The 23469-nt window shown below is 36.5% G+C and overlaps 1 protein-coding gene across 1 annotated transcript in view; it reads left to right on the top strand.

The window, feature by feature from the left end:
• The window catches only part of LOC147915741 (protein eyes shut homolog), a 150850-nt gene that overhangs the window by 93589 nt on the left and 33792 nt on the right, over window positions 1–23469 (top strand). Inside the window, exon 5 of the mRNA XM_087438773.1 lies at window positions 17172–17286. Within this exon, the coding sequence (XP_087294899.1) occupies window positions 17172–17286 (115 nt within the window). The remainder of the gene's footprint in view (window positions 1–17171; window positions 17287–23469) is intronic.

Genomic DNA, 23469 nt, shown 5'->3' with positions numbered 1-23469 from the left:
TCCTGTTCTTCTCTACCATAATTCCTCTCTGACTACAAAGGGAAAGAAGAGTTTTTTCACCTTTTTTAGTTTGTTTGGCCACAGGAAATGAATTGCTGCAAGGTCTGTTGGGCACTTTTTTGCCCTTTGATACTTTAAATAACCATTTGGCAGAAAGTCTGCACTTGGGTGACACTGAACCTCCTGCGGGGGGATTCAAACGCGAGTGAAACAGTCCAACTCCACAGTGACATCAAAAAGCTGACTTGCAGTATGGAGCTGTGGTACTGGAGGCTATCTTGCATCTTTCATAAGGAAATCCAACAATGGGACAGAACCAAAATACAAGTAAGTGTAGGGTTGAGAGGATTAAAAAGAGGGCCAGAACCATGATCTAACTCTGATGCATGATGCAAGGACTACCTCTAAACAGTTTGATCATACATGCCAATAAGTCTTGTGTCAGTTTAGTGTTTGAGTTGAGATTATGTTATTTACAACTGAAAACTTGCAAATTAATACACTGAAAATCTTTGTAAACCACTGCAATGGTGTAAACCCTTGTGATTTCATTTGATCACATATTTTAAATGGGTAAACTTTTGTCATATTTGTAATTCCATTGTTCACTCAATTATTATTTAGCTACTGAAAGAAAACAAAATATCCCTGCAATATAGTCGATTACTTCATATACAATGATTTTGAATTACTGTGAAAGTCTATTCTTCTGTAAGCTGTTCAAGACAGTGACTGTTTTAATCATTTTGTATCTCTAGAGCCTTTTACTGTGTAACACATAGAATATTTTCCAAATAGTTTATTTAATTCATTATTTATTTTGTTTATAATAAGTATTTTGGATTTTGCTTGGTGAGATGGAAGACCTTGACTCTGAATGTGACATGAAATGACTCATTCATTCATTAATTTAATGATTAATTGTTGAGTGCCTACTTTTCCAGGAACATTCCTACTACAATAGAAACTCTTCTATAGCAGTAGAAAACAAGAAAAGAAAAACAGACAAAACAGTCTTCCCTCAAGAAACTTACATTCTAGTAGAGAAATGCTATTTTAAAGTATCATTCTGATTCATTTTTCTATACTAAACTTCTGATGTGTGATGCCAAGGGAAGAAACAGAGAGACCAGCTAGGAAGCTACTATATAATATAGCTAGAGATGGTGGTGATGGCACTGCCTCCAAGAAGACATGTGATGATGGAATTAAGGACTAGATTTGAAATAGATTTCTAATGAAGATTCGATGTTTTGCTGAAGAACTGGATGTGAGTCAACAGATAAAAAGAAGCCAAGGGTAACGCTAAGGCTGTTTGCTCTGTTGAAAGGTTGGAATATAATTCTCTAAAATGAGGAAATATGTAGAAAGAGAAGGATAGTTGAGAGGAATGGAAATCAAGAAGTCAGTTTGGGATCTGTTAGCTGAGACAGCTAATACAGCCAAGTGGAAATACTGAGGTAGACATTCAGGAATGTTAATTCTATTTTAGAGGAGATGTCTGGGCTACATATATTCATTTGAAAGCCAGCAACATAACCATGGCATTCAAAACCAGGAAACTGAATGAGATTACCTTGGAGTGCGCCTAGACAGGGAAGTGAGAGGCTTGCACACTGAGACCTTGGACACCGTTATATTTAAGGGATTAAAGGATAGTAATATGAAACTAAAAAGTAGGAGTTAGTGAGTTGAGGTCAGAAAAATACAGAGGGTTATGACAGAACCTATAAAATATTTTAAGAATATTAAAACAATGCTAGACTGTCTCTAAATATGTGGCTAGATCTAGTTAGAGGAATATGAGAATTGATCTTTGCAATTGGTAATTAGAGATAATGGTTTCCTTGAAAAGAGCAGTTTAACAGAATAGTGGGAGAAAAATATTGATTAGATTGGTTCATGAGTGAATGGAAAGAAAGAAATGGACCTTTCTTTTAAGGGTAGTGGCAGTATAGAGTAATGGAGCGGCAGCTAAAGGAAGTTCAATATAGGTCATTTTTAAATTGTAGGAGAGATATGATGGGATATAGTGTACAAGTAAAGGAGTTGGCTTAGAGAGGATGGCAGACAATACATCAATTATAATCGGAGAAAAAGTCTAATGTTTGTACTGAGATAGGTGTTTTGAATATGTGGTATTCAATCATTTGGAAAGTGTCTTCTGATTGTTCTATTTCTCAAGTGAAATAAGAAGCAAAGTGAGATGAAAGGTGTGAAATAGTTATCCAGATGAATGAGAGGGAAATATACTATTATTGATATGCAGTAATAAGGGTCTCCTTTAAGTTAGTGAACATGAATTTAAAGTGAGTTCAGTCTACAATGAAGTGTGGCATCCTCAAATCATGTGTAGTTACTCATATGCCTGCATAAAATAGCCTGGGTGTTGAAATAAACTGGGATCGGGTCTTGACGGGGAAACAATAGTGGAGGGAAAGGGGCAAGTGATTTGAGGGTGTGTGCAAGAAGTGATTATAGAAGTGGACCATGGAGTCTAATTCAGGTAAGCAAAGAAGTGAGGATATGATGAAGATGAAAGACGTTGAAGAGTTGGCATGGTCAAGGGATTATGGAGTTGAAGAATTGTCTTCAAAGAACTAGAAGGAGTGAGCCGGAAAGGGAAATGAGGCTGTGGATGGAAGAGGAAATACTTGAAGATTAAGGAAGTTAAGATTATGGAGGGAGTATAATTGTATATGATGGCACAGTGTGATGGCAGTGTACAGAATCCTACAGTGGAAGTAGGTTGGAAAGTCAAGATAGAGATTAAGATCTTTGCATTGAGATGGTCTCCTCTGAGAAGCTGGATTTTAAGTAGATCAGCTCTGTAGATGTTGAAATAACTAAGTAAGACTGAAATTGTATTAGAGAAAGAGATAATGAGTCAGATGTTAAATGTTAAAGAATTCGAATTAAAGGGAATTCCCAGAAGGGTTAGCTATGAGTTCAACACAAGGAGGTATATGTGGCATAGTTTGATGGCACCATCTTCATATGACTGAGATTTTTAAGCAGGAAGATGGGACACTGATCTGAAAGCCACAGTGAGCAAAAAGGAGGTCACCTCCCTAACATTCAGGCCCTGAAATGTGAGGGGTGAGGGAGAGAGAGAAGCCACCACCTGAGAGATTACAGTCAAAATGAAAAATGTGTACAGAGCTGACTGGAAAGCAAGATCCACGTGGTGAGGAATGACCTGGGAGCCTCTGGTTTCTTGGGGTGTCTGAGGTAAATGGTGATAAGGGATTGACCTTGATAGCCTTGCAGGTAGATCATAGTGAGGCAATTGTGAGTGTTGGCATTAAGTTAGGGGTGTGAGGGCTTGTCAGGCGCCCGCAGAGCTCTATGGACAGCCTTGGAAGCTCCTCCAAAGGCAGTGCTCAAGTCGCAGGTCTCTGTGAGCCCGACTTCATCTATACGAGTGGCAATGTCCAGAGCAGTGCAGAGCACAGCTCCAGTCAGGCTTTCTGGGGTCCCCGATCACCTCTCTGATGGAGGTGCAGGGGTAGTGGAGGGAAGGGCATTATGACCTGACATACAGGATTCTGAGATCTCCACTGTACAATAGAATTGTTTGTGGGAAGTGGGAAGTGTTTGTACTTCAAGACCACGTGAGGGCTTTGAAGACTATTGTGACCCGCACTCTGAATAGTGCCATCACACACCATGCACACGTGCACAGACACACACACTTACCTATTCTAATATCTACTGAATGAAATGACTCTAATATTTTCTATAAGTAAATATGATGACATTCTGAGTGTTCAGAATGAAATCAGGAAACTTTAATTAGGAAATAAATATTAATAAAACCAGCTAGTGTTTTTATCTTAAAACATTTTTTTTCTAGTCTGAAAATCAATTTTTAACAAATTTATTGCGAGTTATCTTTGGAAAAGACATCAAAAACTAGATATTGGAAAAATATAAATACTGTGTCTTTAAAAAATCAGAAATTTCATGATATACAGGTTTTGCTTTCTAAACCTTTTATTTTCTCCACTCAAATTCTAAGATATTTCATGGGATAATGATGTCCTATTTTATTCTCTCAGCTTATTGTTTTATTTTTTCCTGTTTCCTACTCACTGACTTGCAATTATAGCTTGCTCTGCCTAAGTGGCAATTCAATGTATTAAAATACTTTTTTTTCCTCAAGTCAGTATCAGCATTTCATTAGTCTGTGTGATGTCTCACCCCATCAGCCATGGGTAGAGTTGGGTTTTCAGTTTGTGTCACAAGTAAACCTAATTAAGCACGCATCATGACTTTGAAATAGAACATTACACCACAGAAATGCATGGGTCAACATATTTCCTTTCAATGTATAATAAAGTTATGTTTTCACTTTAATTTTTAAAAATGCTTTTTAAAATAGCAGTCACACATTGGGATGAGGAATTCATTAATTAATGGAATGCTTCTACTCGGTCACTCAATAATTCTCAACTAACAGGAAACGTCAATCTCTTGGAGTTAATTATCTCAAAAGCTGGGCTGCTACATTTTTCTTTCCTTGAAATCAATAGCCATATTTATAAGGCTAACTTTCCCTTTTGAATAAATCATTCTAAAGTTTAACATGGAAAAAAAGTTTATTAAAGTTTAAATATATAGTTTATAATTTCAGATTCTGGTTATAAACTGTGTGACAATTGAAAATATCTAGGACGTTGTTGACATTTCCTCATCAAGAGTAGCTTCTGCTACTATTAATGTAATTTTATATTTTCAGGGACTGTTATAGTTCACAGAAGTCAGCCTCAAATCTGGTCCTCTAAGTACATCATTTTAAGAACATGTATTCACATCAGTATAACCTTTCTCCCATTAGTCCTGGGCCTACTAATTTTCCTGTGAATAATAAATAGTAAAACATTATGACAGAAGTTAGTACAGACCTATGAACATAAATGTTGAATTAACATCACGTGACCTCTAAGTCTTCTAGGCATACCTGATCAAATGAGTCTTAGCCCCATAATGCTCTGCACAACCTCCAATATTTCTTAATACCCAATACTCTTCTGCTGTGCCCTTAGGATCTCATTTGGTCAGCAGCAAATTCTTCAATACCTCAATCTCCTTTGTATGCCTTCCCTTCGCTTTCTGACTGAAACCTGAGAACCTGTAGTCCTCTTGGGTGGCTACTGTTCATTCTTCTACAACCTGCGTACCACTGGCGAAGGGGTGTATAGACAGCCTAGCCCTTGTTGCCATATCCAGACCATTCCTCCTCCTGAAAATCCTATCCATTCATAACATATGACATCAGCTCTACCATTCTCTCTCCAGCTCTCTCTTTCTACCTCCCAAGGCTCCTTTTCAAGTATCCCCTCTTCTCTCAGTTCCTGTCCACTCCCCACTAAAGGCTTTAGCATCTGGCTTGCCATCCTTTTCTCTACCACTGCTTTTGTCTTTCTTGATGACTTTGGTATCCGTCTTGGAAATCCACCCACCTTGGTGGCTTAAAGTCTTTGACAACTATTTTACAATGACTTTTTCCTCCTTCTCTTGATCTTGGCACATTTCCCATAGTTATATCTTGTAGTTGATCATGACCTGTAATTGCACATCCTGTAACACCTTGATTTAAATCTTCCACCTCTCTGATCATCACTTCATGTATTTCAAGCTTACTCACTCATGTACTCTAATATCGAAATTAGGTAGTAATGTTTTTCTACAACCAACAGGCACGTCTAATTATTTGACTGCACTTTCTCGCCTCTGTCCATCACCCTTGGCACATCCTCATGTTCCTCTTTACAAAGCATACCCATGCATCCACTCTCAACTCCTTATCTCTCTTTTTCTATGTTCCATTGACCTGAAAATACCAAACTTGTTTAATTCTGCATTCCACCAAGTAAACCTGGTCATTTTCATACATATCTCATGTGGCATCTCAAACTTAATATATTCAAAATTAATGGTTGGTTTTCAATATCTGAATAAACCTGCTTTTCTGTCAGTGTTCATTAGACTAATCTTTGATTTCTTTGTATCTCTCTCAGCCCACTTCTTGTCCATCAGCAAATCCTTTAAACTCTTCCATAAATGTATATCATGGATATAAATGCTTTCACCATTACAAAGTTAACACCCTTGTTCAAGGCACCAACAATTCTTATCTGGAACAGTTCGTTAGCCTCCCACTTTACCTCTTTACTTTGACTCCTCATTCAACTGCATGTAGAAGAGTGAATGAAAGCCTCATTGAGAAATCTAATATTTGGGCAGTGGTTTGAGTGAGGAGACAGAACATGCAGCTATATTAAGGGGAAAATGTCCACAGCAGAGGGAGCACCCAATGTAAATTCCCTCGCCTGTTTAGATCATAAAGAAGCCAGTGTAATTGGCTGAAGAAAGCAAGGGGAAGTAGCGAGGATGGAGAGGAAGCCAGAGATGGGGGCAGTTGCAGACCATGCAGGCCATTTCCAGGTCTTTGAATCTTACTCTAAGTAAAATAGGAAGTATTGTAGTGTGGCTGGTAAGTGAGTGACATTATCTAGCTTTTATTTTAAAATGATACTTTGGCTGTTATGTTGAAAAGAAACTGTTGAGAAGCATAGGCAGATGCAAAGAGATCTGTTAGGAGCTAATGTAGTACTCTAGATAGGAGAAGACAGTGATATGGACCAGGATGGGAGAGAGGACACAGTAAGAAGTGTTTGGATTATGGATATATTTTTAAGATGGGATCAATAACATATTACTTTATACTGAATTGAGTTAAAGAGAAAAAGAGTAAATGTAATGGCTCTATAGTTTTTGGCCTAAGCAATTAGAAGACAGACTTGTCATCATCTTAGATACTGAAAACTACAAATATAGCAAATTTGAAATGGTTTGCTTTCTTATCATCTCTTTCCACACAGGAGAGTGTATTTATTTTAAAATCGTGTTACTCCCCTGACACTCTCTTTCAATGGGTTCCCATTACACTTAAGAAAAATCTACAGTATTGAAAATGCTTCTAAGGTTAGTCATATTTTGCTCCTGCCTCTCTCTCCACCATCATTTCCTACTATGTACTCTCCGATTACTCAATTCCTGCCACTGTGGTCTTTGAGAAATTTGTTGAATACCTTAAGCATCTCCTGTTTCTAGCCTCTGTATTTGTTGGTCTCCTATCTAAAGATATTTCCCCAGAAACTACAGTGACTCAATGTTTATTTCATTGAGGGTTTTGCTTAAACATCATCTCCTCAAAGATTTCTTTCCTGTGGATCTTGATAAGCCTTCCTAAAATAGCTCTTCTAAGTTACACTCTCCACTGTAACCTAGCTTTATTTTTTATAGCGTTTATCATTATCTTTCATTATATTTTTATGTGTTTATGGTTTTCTCTCTGCCCTATAGTTTAATGTATAGTAAGGCAGAGGAATTGATGTTTTAATATTCTTAGTACTGGCTTTCTATGTTCTAGGATTAAAGACTATCATGTTAATTTTAATTACCAAAAATACAGATATTTTTGTCTAATAACTTTAAAGTTTAAAGAACTATGAAATATAAATCATTTATGTCTTGAGATCCAGATGGTGACTCAGTTGCCCAGTTTATGCAAAAAAGATAAATTGAAAAATGAGTAGTCTGTAAGTTAGACGGTTGTCTATGCCTGTACAAGTCACAGTAAACAAGCACATAGTGGTATTGCAAAGCTTCTATTGTAAGAATAGTCTTTATTTACTTCAAAGGCTTTTTCCCAAGAAGTGAAATAGGTACATAACAATGGTGAAATCCGTACAAGTAACTTTGCATGAGAATCTGCATCAATACGTGATGGAAACAAAGAAGACAAAAGTGAACCACAATGCTTTATTTGAGACAAAAATTACAACTCATTTATAATAGAATGGTTTAGGGCCTGAAAAAAAAAATGCACCAAAAACCTCCTCTAAGTTTCAAACAAGTGATGGGAGTATTTCAAGATAACAGAGTCAGAGAAAACTATTTGGAGTTACTTTAGAGCTATCTCCTTTCCTTTTCCTAGAATAGCATAGAGTTTGAAAGAGCTGTTTCAGCAGCTGGAAAACTTTAAGCAAGAATATATTCCCAATCCATGAGTGACACTGTTGACATACTGTCTTTGAAGCTAGCCCTTTAAAAAATCAAGTAATATTCAATTTTCATTTTTTTTGTTTTATGGAGTAGTTACTTCATTATTTTAATGTTACTTTAATTTTTTACCAACCTGTTATGTTATAACAGCATTGTGCACTTAATTTTTAATTTTATTAAATTTGTTTTCCTTGATATTTTGAAAAAATATATTTTAAAAACTTGTATTTAAAATATCTTAAATATTTAGTTTCCCTGATTTTTATTTTATTTTGTGAATTCTCTACACTTTATAAACAAGCAAGTGTATAAGTACCAGAATTTCTATATTACATGAAGTATTTACCAAAATACTGGTGAAGAAATTTTACTCTGATATTGCTGTTATTGCTGTTTTGTTTGATGCTGTGTTCCCAGCAGTGCCTGACACTTCCCAGTAAAATCAGCAGCGTGGATTCCATAGGTCACTGAACAAAGTTTGGGATACTCTATCCAAGAAATAGAATAAAGCTAATTGTCCAATAAATATTGACTTAATTGACAAAAATGCAACCCAATAATGGAGAGATATTTCAGGCAGTTATAGGAAATCATTTTGGGAGGTGGGAGGGGGACGTTGAAGATAAAAGTGTGTTTTCTTTTCTCCTAGCTTTTCCACTAAAATATTTTATTTACATTATCTTTATTTTCTTTCCTTACATGTATCTTTTCAGGTCTTCTCTGCTTTTCTATATATTATGTTCTTTTTTACCACTAAAAATAACACCTTCGACATTTTCATCACAATTATTTAGGTCCCTCTTCCCCTCCAGTCTCAAAAAGTATTTCCTGTTTCTAATACTTTGATATTTGTTATGAAAGAATAGTTTTATACAAAAATGTAGCTATACATTGGATATTCTAGGAACATGGTGATCTGAAAGGCATTTCTTTTCCCTCTCTCCATGTTTAAAATGACTGACTTCTTTGACCAGAATGGTTGCTGGACACCTGAGCAGCTAAAATGAACTAGGTTTTAGCCTCTCTGACTATCTCAACAGAAGCAACTTATGGGGATTTTTCTTGCTTTGTGAGCTAGGCAAGCATTTGCAAATGACCATGGGGGAACCAGGACAATAACCAGATAATAGTGGCTACTTCATCAGTATAAACACTTGGACTATTTGAGGGTAGGTCAAAATCAGCCCAATACTCAAGTATTCTTATTCTCCATTGACACAAAGAGTCAACTAAGCTCTGAATTTAAGGACTGCAGGCTGTCAGTTGCAGAGGGTGGGAGCATTCTCAGTGACACCAAGGAGGAGAGAGGCCAGGACCATGACCCTCGGGAGAGGAAGGGTAGCCTGGCTGCTGCACCTATCTTGGCCCAATTTTCCTCCCTTTCACTGAAGGATGCCCCACTTAGGACACTGCAGCAATGATGCCTGAGACATGGAAAATATCCCATGTAAGAGAGGCCAGAGACTAAGGATAGGAAACTAAGTTAAAATAAAACAAATACAACTTGAGGGTCTTAGAGTCTTTGGAAGAGAGAGAGGACAACTTAAATTAGATAACTACAGTCAAAATAAGTAAAGAGATTCGAGAGAAGAGCACATACATGTACATACATACCAAGACAGCAGCTAAAAAAACAGACTTTTCAATTAAACAGTTTAGTTGAAAAATTGAAAGAGAAATGATGACGCAAACTATGGAAATATAAAGTGTTTCATGGAAGAAGTATTTTAAAACAGAGAAAATAAAGAAATGCAGATCTGCTTTTATCTTCACGTACATACACAACTCTCACCCTAAATTTCTCCTGGTCTTATGAGATAGTGATTTTCCCATGAAGCTGTCCCTGGCAAACTTTTGGAAAATAGCAACCACATATCCTTCCTATACACTTTTCTCTACTGCTCTACTTTTCTTTTGAAATATTCTATATTTAATTCTTTATTTTCTATCCTCTCCTACTAAATTATGAACCTCAGGAGGGAAAGAAATCTATTCACTGAAATGTGCACCACGCTTAGAAAAATAACTGTCTACAGTAGGAGCTCAAGGATTGTTTGTTGAAGAACTTAATGGATGAATTAGTTAACGAGTCATGATGCAGAAAGTTGAGTATCTTGGAGAGTAGATCAAGGAGATCTAACGTGAATGAGAGCAGCTCTAGAAGGAGGGAGAATAACGTTTAGAAGACAAGCAATAATTCATGAAATTGTAGAATATTTCTCTGAGCTTAAGAAAGAATTGAGTCTGTGTATTAAAAAGGCTCTCTATTCAAACTAGATTGATGATAAAAGACACATAGTGAAATTTCTATCAAGCTTCAAGGCAGAGAAGACAATTTACCTACAAAGGAAAAGTAATCAGAGCAGCATCACATTTGTAATACTGATAGCTTCAAGACAGTGGGACAGCAGTTGTAGCCTCAGAAACAGTGAAAAACATCTATAGACTACTGAGAGAAAATATTACCACCCCTAAATCTTACACCTGACTATTATCTATTGGATCGTGAAAGAAATATTTATGTGTATGCAAACTCGCAGAAAACCTATCATCCAGATAACCTATCTGAAGAAAATAATTGGAAAGTACTCTTACTAAATATAAAATGGACTAGAATAGAAATTTCAAAAGGGAGAATATGAAGAAAAAAGGAAAGTGTTGTAAACAATGAAGATTAAAATGTGTGCTTGTGTGTGTGCACATGCATGCGTGTGTGTACATGCACGTTAGATGTAAACCTAAATAGATAATGGTACAGCATCTGTATACGTCTATAAAATAGGTGCTAAAATGGGGCCCCTGAAACAGATGGGACGTCCCGTGGAGGAAATTGTATTTAGATTCTGAACTAAAAGAAATAAATTATTTAAGCAAGACCTTAAGAACTGTAAGTGGAAAGGAGAGGAAAGTACTTATGAGGAAGAAATCTGGGTGTCCACAAGGGAAAATTATGTATCCAGATTGGTGAAAGAATTAACATTTTGGTTGGCAAAAAAAAACATAGTAAAGAATATATGATTGATTATGCATCAGGTCAAGAGAACGTTACCATTAATGGAATGTAAATGTTTGATGGCCCTTCTGAATTATGAAGAGGAGAAGTACAATAAATAGCAACCTAAAAACCAGAGGAAAAAAAACAATGTAAAAAATTATTAAATATAAAAACATATCAAGAGTATTAAGAAAACTACCAAATACTCGTTGACACTTTGTAGTTTTCTTCCTGTTAATAAAAGTCAGTAAGACTTCATCAAATCTTGTTCATTCTACCTCCTGAGTATCTCTTCTATTTGCTTTTTCTTCTCTATACTGCTATAGAGTACATCTCATTTCTCATGTATTGCTGTAATAGTCCCTTGATTAGTCTCCAAACTACAGTCTTCCACAAATCCAACCTCCATTCTCCTGCCAGACTAGTTCAAAAAATCTAGGCAAATTACTACAAATTTCAATTGTTTTCATCACACTTCAGGATCAGATCCAGATAGTTTGCACGTCATATATACTGAGGATGCTGGAGTGGAGGCATGTAGCTCTCTGATATGGAGTTATGCAAAACTGAAGTTAGGTATGCCTATGCTTTTATTGATTTTAATGGCACCTAACAGACCTTCTGTTAAAGGCATTTAGCTGTAGTCATGACTACTTTCATTCATTCATATAAAGGATTATATGTTGAACTTGGAAATGTATGAAAGAGGGAGGGAGGGGTGGAAGGAAGGAAGGAAGGAAGGAAGGATGGATAAAGGAAAGAAGAATCTATGAAACCTTAAAAGGAAATATCTCTCCAAAAAGGAGAATTCATCTCGAGGGTGGAAATGAGTACTGTTACCTGAATTCATGCACAGACCGCTTGATTGTTGAAGAGCTATGTGTAAACCAAAAGGACCTGAGTTTGTAGGCCTCTGCTGAGGGAATCTTCTAAATGCGCATATCCCCAAGGAGGGAGAGAAGTTCCGTAGCCACCTGATAGGCGAAGTGTGAGTAATAGATGTTTGCAGTGAAATCAGCAAAGCCATGGGCAGTGGAAGGCTGAGAAGGAGCCTAGGCTACTATTGGCATGAATAGTGGAAAGTCTGTCATGGTTGGGATGGAACCGTTGTGGAGACATGAGCAGTCGAGTTTACCCAGTTTTGGGCAGAGGGGCAGCTGTTGCGGTAGAGCCAGCGTGACAGCTCGGTGCGACAATCCAGTACCTGGGGAAGTGAACTGATGAAATGACCACAGGCCACAGGCAAGCAGAAGCGGGAGCAGTACCGTGGATTTGGGAGCTCCCAGGTACACTAGGGGACCGCAGGTGATAGGAGGGGACGATGGTCTTGAAGGGAAGCAGATGAGGCTTACCTTCACCTTGATTTCAGGTGTAAATATTAACCTGACACCTCTCCCTCTCTGGATCCTCTGGATCTCACTCTCTTTTTGAACTTCAGTTACAGAGATTTAAGTGAATCACAGTCTTCGATTTAATGGCACACTATCGTTGATTCATATGGGGCCTCTTTCATCTTTTATACTTGTTTGGTTTTTTATTTTCTTTCATTGCCATTCCCCACTTCCAATCCCTTGATGATTTTTGGTAACTATTACAAACTCCTTCAGGATCTCTTTCTCCTCTCTCATCTCTTGCTACTCTTGTCCTATACTTTGAGCTCCAGTCATGTATGTAAAACTGCTGGCAGTTGCCTGAGAATAGTATGTTTCTTCTCATTTCAAGAGTAATAGCATAGCACAAAATCCACAATTTATGTAGGAAAAAAAAAAAACTTGATTGGTACTAAATTAGTTACATAAAAAAAATCCTTAAATATACAATGAGAATCAAATTCATGAACATGGTCCCTTTTGATGACCAAGGTGACTCAAGAAAAGTGGACAATTTGGAAAGTAATTGGGTCGTTGTTTATAGTGCCCTTGGATTATTGGTAGTATAGGAAGGGTGATGATAGAATTAGATGATAGGCTAGGATGACCTCTTATGTCAGAAGTTGGAATATCATAGGGAAAATATGGATATAGATATATACCTATTACATCTAATTATTTCTTCATGATAAATTCATAGAGGTAGAATTTTTTATCAATGGAACAAAATATTTATTTTTATTTTTACTTATGAGTTTGGTGGTAACTATTTTTGCTGTAATTTTTGAGACTTTTCCATCCAAATTCTGATGACTTTAATAATTGTTAGGTAACTAGCATAAATTTACTTAGGATTAATACTTATGTATCATGAAAATCACTCTTTCATAGAAATTTGAATTCTTCATTCATATAAATGAACAAGCCCAGGATCTTTTAGAGTTAGTTACCACGAAATGTTTTGTTCTATTCAGCTATTCTTATTTTCATTCAATTTTCGCGATTTGTATTTTGACATAAATTTGTTAGTATATTTATACAGAGGAATATCTAGTGTTGTTAGCCCCATTTGTGCTCATATTCCCTGTTACATTTTTCTTTTTGTATATATGTGTTCTCTACCTTGATTCCTTAATTACTCATTCCAGAAGAATAGCTATCTCATGATCTTTTAAATAAATGGCTCTGGCCTTATTAATTGTAGTACTTTTCTCTCAATGTGAAACGTAGTCAGTATAATTTTATACTGTCTTCATTTAAAATAAAAGTATTGGGTACTGTACATGTCCTGAAAAAAATTTTTTTGAAAAAAATCACTTCTGCTTAGTAATTATGTCTATAGTAATGTTATAGATAATGTATAATTAGGCTAATATAGTTTATTATATTAAGTTTTAAATATGAATTAAGAAAGAGAGGAAAAACTAAATAAAATAAAATGTATGGAATATTTTTAATTATCAAAAATTAGCTATAGAAGTTGTTGTGCTCTAATATTTATACAGAACAATTCTTATAAGATATGTCTTTTTCTTTATCAATATTATAAAATATTCTGATTCACTGTGTTTTAAGTGTTCATTTTTATATTTTCTCTTTTCTCCCACTTTCTACTATATATTCTCAAATATGAATTGCACATTACTTTTGATGTTTTGGGGGTGGTAAGGTGACAGTCCTGACTCTATTGTTTATATTGAATATATATTATTTTAATCTACTTTCATTTCAAAACATTCCTTTCTTAACTCATTTGGCTCCATTTTAATTTCGTTAGCCACAAAGTCACCTCCCTTTTTTAATATACTTTTCCACCATATTATCTTCTGTACTGTATTTCATAAAAATCATATCTGCTTAACTTATTGGGCCAAAATTTTGATGCTACTTGAAATTTCTCTCTTCCTCAAGGCATTTTTCCCTCGTCTTTACTCTCATCTTTACTGTTATAAAGTGACAATTTTATTTGCACTGTTGTAATAGAATTTCTCAGGGTCCATGTTGTTCTGGAGTTTGTTTTTATTTGTTGTTTTTCTCTGGCTTAAATTCTTAAGTGGCAAGAATACTATTTAAGCCTTCTCTTTCCCTGGCTGTAGGCTGAGTTGATTGGATGTCATTTTCCTTGTGGATAAGATTCAGGAGTTGCTCTTATATTTCAAGCCATGAGTAGGAGTGGAGGTGTGGAGGGGTGATAGCATATAACTCAACAAGCAGATTTCCTCATTGTGGGTTTCCTCTGCCTTTGCGTGAAGCCTCTCGGGTCCAAGTGTCACAGATGGTGTTTTGGGGCTTCCCTCTTAGTATGTAGTGAGAGTGCTAACACTTTGGCTCAATTTTTCATGTTCAATAAACCCTTCTTTATTTAGAAATGTCTTTCTCAGAGTTGTGCTGCCTAATCTTCATCCAGCAAACTGTTGATCTGATCTCATTAATGAATGAATATTAGCTCTTCATTTAATTCACAGCCCTGAGCCTCCTCTTTGGAAACCACATTCTAGAATAATATAAGTCCAGGTACCACAGGCATCCTTAGCTAGTCTTGGACAATTTAATTTATTCCCACTCAAAAGGAAAATTGAGCCATGATAACCACAACTCACTAACATTTTAGGATATTCTAGTGTTCACTTCTTTCCCCTTCCCCCAGTAGGAAAAGTGGGAATGATACCTTTTACAACAAAGTGATATTTGCAGTGATTTCTGGATCTCTAGGTAGGTTCTCAGAATGAGAGAAGTAAGGTTAAAACCTGTCGTAGCAGGTTTTATCAATGGAGTAGCAGAGTACAATACATTTAGAGTTAGACCATGCTTAATTTTAATAATAGCTCTACAACTAGTGATATGACCAAAGCAACTTACTAACGTCGGTGTGTAGGTCTCTTCATTTATAACATAGTGGTAATTATATATATCACACAGGGTTTGTAAGGATTGCATGAGAAAATAGTGTGAAAGTAATTAGCCTAGTGGCTGGCCTATAGTAGGTGGCGAAAAATATGGATGGTTATTCCTGATATAAATGAAGGAATGATTTAATTCAACAAGGTGGAAGATCAAAGCTGTGCCTGAAACAGCAGAACAGGGAAATTACTCAAGGGTTTTGCTGATATTGTTTCAGTTAAACTGTGTCAACATGACCTTTGAGTCCTTCTTTTATGAAATTATCTTGTGTTCTTATAAGAAATTTGAAATAACGAATATATGGTACAATTCACTTCATTATTAAATCAGCTTGTAACAACTTAGTCTTGAGTAGTATTATTTTTGTTCTTAAAATCTCTAATGTTTACTTGAGAGAGACACCACTGTGATTTAATTTGGTGCCCGGTTCACTTTACAGTAGAAAGTTTACTAAATGTGATATAAAGTGTAGGAATATTTCTCACAAATTACTGAGTGAGGGCAAAGGAAGCCAGGACACCAGTATGTGTTCTTAGCCCCTTATTGACTGCAGCTAATGAACTGCAGGACACTGGAATCCAGAGTTGTTTCTTGTCTTGGATAGTGACGCTACGGTCTAGGAATGGCTGGGGCACTCACTCAGGGCCCTACTGCTTGTGGGCGCCTCCACAGACATTTCCCCCAGGGAGCCAATGTGTGGCTGGACCAGCCCTGTGTTTCTTATTACAATTGTAAGACACGCCTTGGCAACAACCATGAGGAACTTTGAGGAAATAAGGTTTATAACTCACAAGTCCTGGAGGGTACAGGGTAGGTACACTGAGGTCCACACAGCCAAGTTGCTCGGGGAAAGAGAGAGGACCTGGGTTCTGCCTTTATCGGGGTCAAGGGTGGGGTGCCTAAGGTTTCACAGTTTCGCTCTTTATTGGTGAATTTAGAACATAAGAGCGGGAATTAGGGAGCAGGAAAAGCAGGGTCGCCCAAGTGGTGAGTTGTTTACATTGCCCAGGGCTTTCTAAAAGGGGGACTTCATGGGTGAGGGAAGCCTTCCTTATCTAGTTGTGTAGCTAGTAGCTGTCATACAGCTGGCAATATGTTTACTTGAGATGGATGTCTTTGAAATGGATGCCTCAGTAGTCCAAAGCTTAATGTCGGGCACTTAGATTACAGTCAAAAATGCTTATTGTCAGGCACTTGCACTAGATGACTGCTTTATCAAAAAATGTAAAAATGACAACAAACAAATAAAACCCGATAATGAGCCCAACTACAACCATACCACTATTGTCCATGCAATTCTTCACATTATGCCTCAAAATCTTGTGTGTCATCATTAACTCCTGCTAGCACATCATCAGTATGTACTGTCTCTACTAAGCATTAAAAATCTCGTTTGTCATCTTTTTTTTTCACATTTCAATAATGATCTCATTTATTCTAATGGTTTTATAAAACCTATATTTTATTGTTAAATGTCCATTTATGCCAAAGTTGATTTTACTTTTAAATTCTCAAAAGGTAATATTAAGACCATTAAATGAAAATGTAGTTTACTCTAATTCCCTTTAAACAAATCAATCTTTTCTCCTTTACTAAGAACGCTAAACCAATGTTACTTCATTAAACAAAAAATTAAAAATAAATAAATAAACCATAAAAAAAAAAAAAGAACGCAAGTATGCACGGACAAAATTAATGATTGAAAATATCATGTAATAATATATTTTGTATGTAATTTAAACAAAGCGTTATTATTTTTGGCAGACTGTTAAGAGACTTTTGTGAAAATATTTAAACTGCAAATTTTCTTGTTTACATTGATGTATTTACAGTTGTATGCCAGGATTTACTGGGAAAAACTGTGAGAAAGTAATTGACCACTGTAGACTGCTCAGCATCAACTGTCTGAATGAAGGATCGTGTTTCAATATAATTGGGAGATTCAGAGTAAGTAATTTAATACACTACAAAGTAATTTAGCACTTCAAAATACAACAGCTTCAGGCAGCCTGTATTTCAAATGCTTTTATTAATCTAAGCCGGAGACATATATCCTTATATGTATATTCAAATGTGAGTTACATAAAGTTTACTAATAGAGGTTTTCAACTTATAAGAATTATGTTGGGAGGGCATTAATAAGTGTTCTAGGCAGTGTTTTTATTATAAGATAAGTATATAGTTAATTGAATCCTGGCTATATATCTCTGTATATATAAAACCATAGTTACTCATGCCCTAAGTTCTTAAACTGGATAGAGAGTAAAATTAGTCTGGTAGTTGTTAGTCACGGCATAAAAATATTCTTTTGTTTTGGAGGATAGTTTTTGAAATGACTTAGCAAATACAGAGTGTGTGTACTACACATGGTAAGGCATATTCTACAACTCAGCATTTCTACTTTCAAGATTACCTATTGGAGAAATTATCAGGTAAGTACTGAAAGACATACATACAAGAATTTTCACTTCAAATCTGAAACAAACTAAAGCCTGTGGATAGGAGAATGGATAAATTAACAATGATGTAGTCATAACATGGAATTATAGAGAGTGGTTAAAATACGTGAGCAATAGCTACATGTATTAATACCTATAGATATCAAAACATACATTGAATTTTAAAATCTTATTGAAGAATGATATATATATAGTCTGATAATGATTAGGTAAATTTTTAAAACACCAAAAAATACGTATTTTCTATGATTACATAAATATATACCAAAAGTGGAAACACATATGTGAGAAATATACACACTGGCTTTACTAGAAGTGGTGCCGATGGGGAGATAGGTGGGAAAGGAAATCAGGGAGAGTTCAGAGAGGACTTCCAATGTATCTGTAATGCTTTATTTCTTAAAAATATATTTTGGGAAAATAATGATAATAAGATTTTGGTGTTCATTTTATAGTTTTCTCTACTTTTCTGTAGTATAAAATATTTTTAAAATAATGAAAAGTCAACTTATAGAATGGACTATGGACAAATTTACATGTGTGTTTTTTGAAACATATTCTAAAATAAAATAATGTTACTATACAAGAATATATAGGGGAGAGAAGTCAAGACAGCGGCATAAGCAGACTCTGAACTCACTTCCTCCCACGGACACAGCCAATTTACAACTACTCGTGGTAAATTACCCCTGAGACAGAACTGAAAACTGGGTAAGAGGAATTCCTGTAACAAAGGACAATCCTAATTGAGGTGGAAGAGGCAGAAACTCCCTTCTGGAGAGGAAAAACGCTGCCTTCACAAGCCGCAGCACCTCACGGCCACCCAGGAGCAGCCCAAAGGTCAGCAGCCTCCCTGGAGGAGTGGGGCCCTGAGCTGGGAGTGCCCCTGCTGTAGGCATTTTGTGGACCCAGCACAATCGAGATGAGTGGCATAATATCTGACTTTACCTGCTACTAAAACATTGGGGAGTACCCCCAGAAAAGCTGGTTCACAGAGAAATTAAAACCGGCTCTTAAAGGGCCCATGTGCAAACTCACCCATTTCAGAAAGCAACCTAAAATCACTGGAAAGAAAGGTGCACAGTGCTTTGGTGAAAAGAGACTCACCTCATAGGCTCTGAGTGCATTGCAGTGAGAGGTGAGACCTTTCCAGGGACTGAGACATTGCTGCCGGCGGCCACTGTTGTGGCCTGGTGTGGGTGTGCTGACACAGAAGCCATTGGAGTTCTCCCTGGGGCCTGCTAGCCCAGGTCTGCCCCACCCGCTAGAGCACCGATTTAATCCAGCTCAACCAGGGCAGGCAGCCCACCCTAGAGACTGGCCCCACCCAACAACAAGTCCTCTGACAACTTGTGGGCCTCAATAGATTGGTGACTGGATACTCTGCAGCTTGGCAATTGAGCCCACTTCACTGGGGCAGGGCGTGCACAAGGAGTGGGTGGAGAGTGTGGGGCAGTGGTGGAGCGTGTGGGGCTCCCACCGTGGAGAGACTGGGGCCACTTCAGGAGGCCAGGGCGTGCACAAAGGGCAGGACTGTGTTGACTGTGTGTGTGGACCTGTGGGAGGCAGGGCTTGTCAGGTGCAGAAGACTTATGCTTCTCAAAGACCCACATAGAGGGTTGCGCCACCTTCCAAAGCCTGAAACAATTGGGTGCTCCCATGCCTGAGGCAAGCCCCACCCAGCTGCAATACTCAGAGAGCTGACAAGAGACCTAAAGGCTGGAGGCTTATAGAGTTTGTAAGCCCCTGAGCCTAACAACTTACCATGTTGGGGGCCTACTCACTTAAAAGAAATACTGAAACACAAATGTGGTATTGGAACTTGCAGCCAACTGTGCTGGGGCTCCCCACACCTCATAAAGAGACCGAAGGGCCCACAACAACTACAAGCAGCTGAGCATTACAACTGCTGGCCAGGAACATAACTCAGCCTCCCTGGGTGCCTACAGGGAGAGCAAACAGGCCACAACAGAAGGACACACATAGCCCACATAGGGGTCACCCCTGGAACATTGAGAACTGAGGGAAGCACACTGTAGGCCTCCTAAGGCATCACTTATATAAGATCACCTATCCAAAAGAAGGAGATGTAGCTGACCTACCTAATACGTAGACACAAGCACAAAGAAAGAGGCAAAATGAGGAGGCAAAGGAATAAATTCCAAGTAAGGGAATAGGACAAAACTCCAGAAAAGGAACTAAGTGAAACAGAAATGAGCCACCTACCCTACAGAGAGTTCAAACAAAGAGTATTAAGGATGCTCACTGATCTGGGGAGAAGAATAGATGAACTCAGTGAGAATGTCCACAAAGAAATGGAAGATATAAAAAAGAACCAATCAGAAATGAAGAATACAATACTGGAAATGAAAAATTCGCTAGAGGGACTCAAAAGCAGAGTAGAGGATACAGAAGAAAGGATCTGCGAGCTGGACGAAAGACTAGAAGAAATTACCCAAGCTGAACAGATAAAAGAAAAAAGAATTAAAAAGAGTGAGGACAGTCTAAGGGACCTCTGGGACAACATCAAGTGCACTAACATCTGTGTTATAGGTGTCCCGGAAGGAGAAGAGTGAGACAAAGGGACAGAGAATCTATTTCAAGAAATAATAGATGAAAACTTCCCTAACCTAAGGAAGGAAACAGATATCCAGGTACAGGAAGCACAGAGAGCCCCAAACAAGATAAACCCAAAGAGGCCCACACCAAGACACATCATAATCAAAATGTCCTGAATTAAAGATAAAGAGAGAATCCTAAAAGCTGCAAGAGAAAAACAAGTTACATACAAAAGAAACCCCATAAGGCTATCAGCTGACTTCTCAGCAGAAATCTTACAGGCTAGAAGAGAGTGGCACGATATATTTAAAGTGCTAAAAGGAAAAAACTTCCAGCCAAGAATACTCTACCCAGCAATGTTATTATTCAGAATGGAAGGAGAAATCAAAAATTTCCCAGACAAGCAAAAAGTAAAGGAGTTTGTCACCAAGAAACCAGTGCTACAAGAAATGTTAAAGGGATTGATTTAAGGGAAAAAGAGAAGACCACAAATAGGAAAAATTATCTAGTTCCATGATAATAGGGTAATGGATACAAATGCACAAAAAAGAGGTTAGATATGACATCAAAAACAAAATGAGGGAGGAGGGGAGTTAAAGAGTAGAGCTTTCAGACAGAGGTCAAACTAAAGAGACCATCAATTCAGTATAGAAGGAGAAAAGAACAGGGAAGAACTACTAAAACACTACGAAAAAAAGTTAAAAAATGGCAGTAAGTACATACTTATCAATAGCTACTTCAAATGTCAATGGACTAAATGCTCCAATTAAAAGGCATAGGGTGGCTGATTGGATAAAACAACAAGACCCATATATATGCTGCATACAAGAGACACACTTCAGACCTAAAGACACTCACAAACTGAAAGTGAATGGATGGAAAAAGATACTCCATGCAAACGACAATGAAAGGAAAGCTGGGGTAGCAACACTCATATCAGACAAAACAGACTTTAAAATAAAAACTGTAAAAAGAGACAAAGAAGGACATTACACAATGATCAAGGGAACAATCCAACAAGAGGATATAACACTTGTAAATATCTACACACCCAATGTAGGAGCACCTAACTATATAAAGCAATTATTAACAGACATAAAAAGAGAAATAGACAGTAACACAATAATAGTATGGGACTTTAACACTCCACTTACACCAATGGATAGATCATCCAAACAGAAGATCAATAAGGAAACATTGGCCTTAAATGACACACTAGAACAGATGGACCTAGTAGATATATACAGAGCATTCTTTTCAATACTCTGAAGGATACACGTTCTTTTCAAATGCACATGGAACATTCTCCAGAATTGATCACATATTAGGCCACAAAACAAGTCTCCATAAATTTAAGAAGATTGAAATAATACCAAGCACCTTTTCTGACCACAACGGTATGAAACTAGAAATCAACTATAGGAAGAAAATCAGAAAAACCACAAATATGCGGAGATTAAACAAAATGCTACTGAACAGCTATCTGGTCAACAAAGAAATCAAAGGAGAAATAAAAAAATACCTGGAGACAAATGAAAATGAAAATATGGCATGCCAGAATTTATGGGATACAGTAAAAGCGGTTCTAAGAGGGAAGTTTATAGCAATACAGTCCTATCTCAACCAACAGGGAAAATCTAAAATAAACAATCTAACAATTCACCTAAAGGAACTGGAAAAAGAAGAACAAACAAAGCCCCAAATCAGTAGAAGAAGAGAAATAATAAAAATCAGAGCAGAAATAAATGAAATAGTGACTAAAAAAAGAATAGAAAAAATTAAGAATATATAAGATAAGAATATTATGGTTATTTAGCAGCTATAACACATAAGGCATTATAGAATATCATTTACGATCATTACCTCATTTGATCCTCACATAAATACCACTCCATTTTATAGAAAAATAAAATGTCTACTAAGCTTTTGAATATTTTCCCAAGTTCACACATATCGATAGGGATGGATGGAGCTAGATTTAAACCTACTCTGTATGACTCTAGAACTCATACTTTCAAGTACTATACATATCTATTTTCAATACAAAGAATATACTACCATTTCTTTTTCCTTTAAAATTTATTTACCCTTTCCTTAATAGGAAATTGTCTAATTGAAATGTCTCTCTTACTTTGGTTTCATTTTCTTTTATATTATACTGTTTGTGTTTCACTTTTGGGGTCCTATATTGTCTCAGGATAGTCTCTGAGTAGTTATCTCTGACTTATTTTTAAATTCTCTTCCTCCACCACCACTTTTCCCTGGGAGAACTCCCCTATTCTAGTGCCTTAACAATTATTTATATGTTATTGACTCTAAATCCAGTTTGAATTGCTTTTTCAAGGAAATTGACTGGGCTTTTCATCACCTTGCAGAATCTGCTTTTTTTGCAATTCTACTTTAAGTATAATGACTTTTATTAGATAAAATATTAGCAAGAAGGGAATGCTATTAGCATTCTCATTGGGTTAAAATTTAGGTGATGAAGATAATGTACATTACTAAATGCTTTTAACTTTATAATAATTTTTCAAATATATACTTTCCCTATTGATTAGTAATCCTAGTTCTGGCTGTATTGAGATCTGAAATACAGATCTCAATACAGTTTCACTTTATATTTCAATTAATTTAATTTGAAATTTAACATATTTACAAATGTATTGTTCAGATTAGATAATGGTTTGAATGGTGGGAATTACCATTATTCTTCATGATATTTTAAAAAGCTCCCATGACATTTAAGTTCAATGTAATATATTACAGAAAATAAAATTCCATACATTATATTCAAACTCTTTTTAGTATGCAAATATAAAAAGCATTTTTTTAGGTTGTAATATTTTTGGAATTCTATAACTGACATTTGTTTTTCTACTTTGATATTTTCCTTATTAACTTTTGAAAATGTCAACTAATTTCGAAGAGACTGTTTCATGAGCTATAATAATTTAGCAAGAGATATAAACTATTCCTCCTTCTAGTTAGAGAAAACAAATATATTTCACTTTCAGTGGGAAAGAGAATAGAGAGGGAATAAAACAAGCAAAGAGTAATATGGTACACTTAAATCCCACTAAATTCAGGATCACACTAAATATAAGCTGACTAT

Source organism: Ceratotherium simum, chromosome 13 (assembly GCF_057802395.1).
Source record: "Ceratotherium simum simum isolate JZ-2026a chromosome 13, ASM5780239v1, whole genome shotgun sequence".
Classification (NCBI taxonomy): Eukaryota; Metazoa; Chordata; class Mammalia; order Perissodactyla; family Rhinocerotidae; genus Ceratotherium; species Ceratotherium simum.
Note: the sequence above shows the minus strand (reverse complement) of the source record. Positions and strands in the feature narration are given on the sequence as shown.